At 52.7% G+C, this 7,894-nt stretch overlaps 1 protein-coding gene across 1 annotated transcript in view; it reads right to left on the reverse strand.

Moving 5' to 3' along the window:
- Window positions 1–3,611: 3,611 nt before the first annotated feature.
- The window catches only part of FOXA3 (forkhead box A3), a 20,722-nt gene continuing 16,439 nt past the window's right edge, over window positions 3,612–7,894 (reverse strand). Inside the window, exon 2 of the mRNA XM_026658832.2 lies at window positions 3,612–5,712. Coding sequence (XP_026514617.1) covers window positions 4,543–5,712 — 1,170 coding nt within the window. The 3' untranslated portion in view covers window positions 3,612–4,542. The remainder of the gene's footprint in view (window positions 5,713–7,894) is intronic.

The raw sequence follows: 7,894 nt of genomic DNA on the forward strand, positions 1-7,894 counted from the left end.
CATGGTGTCCTCTGAGAGCGAGCCAGATGATGCATCATGGGAATCATGAATCTGTGGTGAACCATGGGATATGCAGTCCTCCCAGAAAGTTCAGCCCATAGGGGCATGAGGCACAGCTCCCATCACAGATGCAGTTTATTGTCAAACCAATTGAAAATGAACCGTTTCCTCATTTCCCAATCAACATTTCTGGAATGTTTCATTCCATGAAAATTTTTGGCCATATTTGATTTTTTTGGAGAAAAATCAGATGTCAGAATATCGGAATTTCCTGCAAGACAGAAACTCCAATTTTCACTCGGCTCTTCCCATGTAGCTAAACCGCTGACAGTGGTGTCATTGTAGGCAGAATTCACCCAACTCCAGCTACATGTGTGGGGAGGTACATAAGAACATAAAAACATAAGAACATGAGAACGGCCATATTGGGTCAGACCAAAGGTCCATCTAGCCCAGTATCCTGTCTCTGACAGTGGCCAATGCCAGGTGCCCCAGAGGGAACTAACAGAACAGGTAATCATTAAGTGATCCATGCCCTGTCACCCATTCCCAGCTTCTGGCAAACAGAGGCTAGGGACACCGTCCCTGCCCATCCTTGCTAATAGTCATTGATGGACCTTTCCTCCATGAATTTATCTAGTTCTTTTTGAACCTGTTATAGTCTTGGCCTTCACAACATCCTCTGGCAAAGAGTTCCACAGGTTGACTGTGCGTTGTGCGAAGAAATACTTCCTTTTGTTTGTTTTACATCTGCTGCCTATTCATTTCATTTGATGACTCCGAGTTCTTGTGTTATGAGAAGTAGTAAATAACACTTCCTTATTTACTTTCTTCACACCGGTTATGATTTTATAGAGCTCAAATATATCTCCCCTTAGTCATCTCTTTTCCAAGCTGAAAAGTCCCAGTCTTATTACTCTCTCCTCATATGGAAGCCGTTCCATACGCCTTGTAATTTTTGATGTTCTTTTCTGAACCTTTTCCAATACCAATTTATCTTTGGTGAGATGGGGCAACCACATCTGCACGCAATATTCCAGATGTGGGCACACTATGGATTTATATAGAGCAGTGGTCACCAACCGGTAGTTCACGATCGACTGGTCGATTGTGGAGCCCCTGACAGTCGATCTCAGTCTCAGTCTAGCGTTGCCAACCCTCCTGCAGCCAAACCAGGAGATCGGCCGCTAACAGTCCGGCGGCGCAGCGGGGCTAAGGCAGGTTCCCTGCCTGCCCTGGCCCCTTGCCGCTCCCAGAAGCGGCCAGCATGGGGGATCTCCAGGCACTGCCCCCACAGCTCCCATTGGCCAGGAATGGGGAACCACGGCCAATGGGAGCTGCAGGGGCAGTGCCTGTGGAGGGGGGCAATGCACGGAGCCACCTCCCCCTCCCCCTCGAGGAGCCACGACTGGACATGCTGGCCACTTCCGGGAGTGGCACAGGGCCAGGGCAGGCAGGGAGCCTGCCTTAGCCCTGCTGTGTCACTGCCCGGGAGCCGCCTGAGGTAAGCGACGCCCGGTCAGAGCCTGCACCCTGAACCCTTCCCACACCCCAATCCCCTGCCCCAGCCCTGAACCCCCTCCTGCACCCCAACCCCCTGCCCAAGCACTGAGCTCCCTGCACCAAAACTCCCTCCCAGAGCCCGCACCCCGTCCTGCACCCCAACCCTCGGCCCCAGCCCTGAGCCCCTTCCCGTACCCCTCCCACACCTCAACCCCCTCCTAAAGCCTGCACCCCCTCCTGCACACCAACTCCCTGTCCCAGCCCCCTCCCAGAGCCCACACCCTGCACCCCAACCTGCTGCCTGAGCCATTAGCCCCCTCCTGGAGCCTGCACTCTGCACCCCCTCCTGCACCCCAATCTCCTGCCCCAGCCCTGCGCCCCCTCCTGCACCTAAACTCCCTCCCAGAGCCCACACCCTGAACCCCAACCCACTGCCCCAGGCTCAGCCCAGAGCCCCTCCCACACTCTGAACCCCTTGGCCCCAGCCCAGAGCCCACATCCCTTCCTGCACCCCAACCCCCTGCCCCAACCCGGTGAAAATGAGTGAGGGTGGGGAAGATTGAGGGACAGAGGGAGGGGGGATGGAATGAGCAGGGCGGGGCCTCAGAGAAGGGGCGGGGAAGGGGCATGGCCTCAGGGAAGGGGCGGGGCAAGGGCGTTTGGGTTTGTGGGATTACTGTTATTTCTACATTTTCTTTGAGGTAGATCCTGGGTTGCACTTAAATTCAAAAAGTTACCTTGTGCTTAAAAAGGTTGGAGACCACTGATATGGCGGCATTATGGTATTTTCTGTCTTATTCTCTATCCCTTTCTTAATGATTCCCAACATTCTGTTCGCTTCTTTGACGGCCGCTGCACATTGAGTGGATGTTTTCAGAGAACTCTCCACAATGACTCCAAGATCTCCTTCTTGAGTGGTAACAGCTAATTCAGATCCCATCATTTTATATGTAGACTTGGGATTATGTTTTCCAATGTGCATTACTTCTCATTTATCAACATTAAATTTCATCGGCCATTTGGTTGCCCAGTCACCCAGTTTTGAGAGATCCTTTTGTAGATCTTCGTACCCTGCCTGGGACTTAACTATCTTGAGTAGTTTTGTATCATCTGCAGACCTCTTTGTTTACCCCTTTTTCCAGATCATTTATGAATATGTTGAATAGGACTGGGCCCAGTACAGACCCCTGGGGGACACCACTATTTACCTCTCTCCATTCTGAAAACTGACAATTTATTCCTACACTTTGTTTCATATTGTTTAACCAGTTACCAATCCATGAGAGAACCTTCCCTCTTATCCCATGCCAGCTTACTTTGCTCAAGAGCTTTTGGTGAGGGACCTTGTCAAAGGCTTTCTGAAAATCTAAGTCCACTCAGTCCACTGGATCCCCCTTGTCCACATAGAGTCATAGAAGATTAGGGTTGCAAGAGACCTCAGGAGGTCCAACCCTCTGGTCAAAGCAGGACCAACCCCAACTAAGTCATCCCAGCCAGGGCTTTGTCAAGCCGGGCCTTAAAAACCTCTAAGGATGGAGATTCCACCACCTCCCTCGGTAACCCATTCCAGTGCTTCACCACCCTCCTAGTGAAATAGTTTTTCCTAATATCCAACCTAGACCTCCCCCACTGCAATTTGAGACCATTACTCCTGGTTCTGTCATCTGCCACCACTGAGAACAGCCTAGCTCCATCCTCTTTGGAAACCTGCTTCAGATACTTGAAGGCTGCTATCAAATCTCCCCTCACTCTTCTTTTCTGCAGACTAAATAAGCCCAGTTCCCTCAGCCTCTCCTCATAAGTCAAGTGCCCCAGCCCCCTAATCATTTTCGTTGCCCCCCTCAAAGAATTCTAGTAGATTGGTGAGGTGTGATTTCCCTTTACAAAAACCATGTTAACTCTTCCCCAACAAATTATGTTGTCTGACAATCTTGTTCTTTACTATAGTTTCAACCAGTTTGCCCAGTACTGAAGTCAGGCTTACCGGCCTGTAATTGCCGGGATCACCTCTGAAGCCTTTTTTAAAAATTGGCATCACATTAGCTATCCTCAGGTAATGATGATAACGATGCAATCTCCTATTTAGACAGATAAAATCTTGCGGCAAAGAAGTGTGTTATTTTTTTAATGATCTTGAATACCAAAATAAAAGGTAAAGACACACTTAAAATGAACCATCCACAAACAAATCCCTCTCTAAATTATGATATATTAAAACAGACTCTATTAACCCCTTTTCCAAAGCAAATATTTAAATAGAAAGCCATTTACAAAAAAAACCCACCAACAACAAAAATCGAGAACAATTCCTCCCCCCGCACCAGGCTTCACACTCACGGGGCCCAATTTGTCTGCGGCATAACTAATTCCCTTGGACGTAACAGTGGAATCCTGCCATGTGTGGATCTACAGGGTTTGGGGATCGCCTGGAGAAGCTCTCGGGAACTGTAACATTTCGGCAGAGAATTCCATATGCCTTGGGAACTACGAGGGCTGCTCCCAGGCTCCGAGTTCGAGGCCAGGGGCTGGATGTACAGCTCTTCTGGGACACGTTTGAAACAGACACGGCTGCTCGCCCAACGCTGCGGAGGACCCTCCATTGCCGCTGAGCTCAGTGGCACCGTTCTGGTAGCTAATGGCACAGAACCAAGGGCAGGATCCCAGCTGGTCTAGTGACTGGCTGGCGCGGTCTCCCAGGAGGTGGCCAGGACAAGGGGAGATGTGGAATGTGTTCATCCCACCTGGCCATTACCTTGGGGAGAGACTTTGCCCTGCTCCCTTGAAAGGTTTGGAGGGTGGGAGTGGAGGTGGGGAGGGGGAGGGTATTTTCCACACCGAGAAAAGGAGCCCCTGGTCACAGGATGGCAAGGGGCCTACACAGGGCCCGGCACCGGAGCTGGTCTCTCGTTCCTTTCCCCATGTCGTGCCTGGTGGACAATGGAAGGGAACATCTTACACTTGGGCGGGTAGGTGGGGGAACGGCGTCCGCCCCTCGCCCCCGATCTCTGCAAGCGGCCTTGGCTCTCCAGAGGGGGGCCATTACGAGGCATTGAGCAGGGAGCGGCTGTACAGGCTCTGGTAGTAGGAGCCGGTTTCGCTGAGCGAAGTGGCCGTCTCGTAGGCGTGTTTGCCGTCCGGCGCAGGGGGCGAGCCGTAGCCGCTGTAGGCCATGGCCTGCTCGTAGGCCTTCAGGTCGATCTTGTGGCTCTGCTCGGAGGACATCAGGTTGGTGATGGAGAAGGGGTGATTGAAGTTGTACTGAGGGTCCAGTTTGAGGTCGTTCGGGAGGTCCATATTGGTGATGGAGGGGGGGAAGTAGTGGCTATTCATGGGCTGAGAGATGGGGGAGGCCTCGGAGGCCGGGGATGAACCCTGCACGCCAGAGCAGTCCAACTGGACCAGGCCCCTTTGCTCCTCAGAACTGTGGGAGGCATCTGAGTGGCCCGACTCGGCCCCTTCAGAAGCGGTGTTGGGACTTTGGCCTTCCTGGAGCCGCTCAGGGTGTTTGGGAGCCTGCTCCTGGGCGCCGGACGGCTTGGCGTTGGGTTTCTTGGCCTTGTCTTCGATCTTGAAGCGCTTCTGGCGCCGCAGGTAGCAGCCGTTCTCGAACATGTTGCCGGAGTTGGGGTGCAGGGCCCAGTAGGAGCCTTTGCCGGGCTTGTCCGGGGAGCGGGCCACTTTGACGAAGCAGTCGTTGAAGGAGAGCGAGTGGCGGATGGAGTTCTGCCAGCGCTGCTGGTTCTCCCGATAATACGGGAAGAGGTCCATGATCCACTGGTAGATCTCGTTGAGGGTCAGCATCTTGCTGGGGGCCTGCTGGATGGCCATGGTGATGAGGGAGATATAGGAATACGGGGGCTTGGCGTGAGTCAGCGTGCGCCGATATGACTTGTTGATTTCCTTGGGCCGGTTGATGCCCGAGGCTGGGTACCCCAGAGGGGCCAGGGACTGGCTCACGTTCGGGTAGGGGGATAGGGAGTTGATGGTGGGCGCCTGGGTCCCCAGTGGCGTCAGCACCGGGCTGACAGGTGACGTCATAGTGGGAAGGCCCATGGGGCTGGTGGAGCTGGTCAGCCCGGTGAGGGAAGGGCTGTTCGGGTAGGTCATGTTAATGGAGCTGGGGGAACTAAGCGAGTTGAGCGTCATGTAGGAGTTGATGGTGTTCATCGGCCCCAGGCTGGAGGTCATGGTGCTCACAGATGGATAGACCTAGGGGAAGCCAAGGGACAGAGTTAGCCTTGCAACTACCACAGAGGGCTTCGGCCTAGTCCAGGGGTGGCCTAGTCGAGAGGGTCAGTTACGTGAGGGAGGGCAGTATCTCACCCACCAAGGGCTGGCTTCGGCTCTCAGTAGCACTACGGTAAATATGGACACAGTGGAGTTACTCCTGGTTTGCACTAGTGTAATCAAGAGCTGGATTTGGCCTCAAAGGGACAGGATGGGGATGGGTTGTAGCAGGGAAAGTAATTCAGGCGTGTGTAAGATAGAGGGCTGTATTCTGATCTTGTGTAAACTGCAGTGAATCCAGATTTACACCAGTAGAACTCAGACCAAAATCTGGCTCTAACTCTTAACGTCAGTGGAGACATTCCAGATTTACACCAGTGGAGCTAAGATCAGACTCCAGGCTTTACTCCCTTGACATCAGGAGTGACTCCAGATTTACACCAATGGATCTGAGATCAGAATCCAGCCCCCGTTCCCAAGACCGCCATTTCTGATGCGAAAAAGGAGCAGCAAAACCTGCTTCTTTTAACTAACGAACCAGCCAGCTCTCCTTCATGCCTGCGAAGGAGAAACAGGAAGGCCACAAACCCAGTATTTTGCCCCCTTCTCAGGTCACCTTTAAAGCGGAGTTTATTAAATAAACAGCTCGGTGCCATTCAAAGTGAGATCCGAGACTCAGGTGTATCAATGGTGCCTGCTATTTACACTAGATAGGCTTGAACAGAAAGGGCTCATTTAGGAGTGCTGCCCTGCTGCCAATCAATGCGTTTGGTGCCACCTTGCTCACTCACACTGTATGTTTCCTGGCTGTGTTGTTGAGCGTTGCTAAGTTATGCAGCCCACGGCTCTACCGGGGCCTGGTTGGAAGCCCGTTGAAGTCAATGGAAAAACTGCCATCGATTTCAAGGGGGTTTCGATCAGGCTCCAAACCCATGAACACTGCTCATCAGGGCGCCAGGCACAGGCCTGGGAGCCAGGACTCCTGGGTTCCGATTGTAAGCCGGCCACGGCTCTGCAAAGCGCTTTGCGATCCCGGGATGAAAAGCTGCCAGGTGGGCTCCGCTGTAGACTGCTGTGACGATGGCAGAACGGGTTTGCTACCGTTCTTCCGGGACTTTCATGGGTCTGACTGCATCCCGGGACCACTCAATGCCGCGGGAAAGAGTCAGAGACTTTCGGTCCAGAACGGACGATTAGATCCCCCAGTCACCCCTGAACTGTGCCCAACGACCCGTGTCTGGATGAAGCGTCTTCTAAACGCCTCCAGACTGGACTGAGAGACACCAAGAACTGGAGAACCTAGTGTGACCAGATGGCAAATGTGAAAAATCGGGACAGGGGGTGGGGGGTAATAGGAGCCTATATAAGAAAAAGACCCAAAAATCGGGACTGTCCCTATAAAACCGGGACATCTGGTCACCCCTGAACCCACCACTTCCCTGGGCAGTTTGTTCCTGTGGTTAATCACCCGCACTTGGGCCTGATTTCCAGCTGGTTCTGCCCTTTCTCCGCTAGATTTCAGTGCCTGGTGTTTTCTCCCCAGGAAGATACTTAGACACTGATCAAGTCACCTCTCAATCTTTTCTCTGATCACCTACACAGACTAACTCCGCCAGTCTCTCACCGTCTGGCCGTTCCTCCAGGCCCTGATTCGTTTTGTGGTTCTTCTCATGCCCTCACCAATTTGTCAACATCCCTTTTAAAATGCAGCCCCCAGAGCTGGACACAGGATCCGGTGTCGGTCTCACCAATGCCGGATATGGAGGGAAAATCCCCTCCCTGCCCCTACTCCTCTGTTCATACAGCTATGCTTTGAGATCCTCTGTTGAAAAGCTCTGATTCAATCAAAGCGTTGTCTGGGGAATAAATAGCTCAGGGGCAAATTTCCAGCCAGCTGCTGGTTTGGCAGGGCAGGAATCAGCCCCTGAGGCTTTGGAGAGGGCTAATCAGACAGGCGAGCACCCTGCAGCCAGCAAAGATCCCTGGGCAGGGCTCTCTGCTCTGCAAAGGTCGTGGGGCCCTGTCACCCTTCTCCCTCGCACGGCAAAGCTCTGGAAACGAGGCGAGAGTGAAAGAGCTGGTGTACCACGCTGACAGGTGCTGTATAGCAATGATTAGATAGATAGATAGATAGATAGATAGATAGATAGATAGATAGATAGAT

The sequence above is a fragment of the Terrapene carolina genome, unplaced genomic scaffold, assembly GCF_002925995.2.
Source record: "Terrapene carolina triunguis isolate 2854851 unplaced genomic scaffold, T_m_triunguis-2.0 Scaffold517, whole genome shotgun sequence".
In the NCBI taxonomy this organism is placed as follows: Eukaryota; Metazoa; Chordata; order Testudines; family Emydidae; genus Terrapene; species Terrapene triunguis.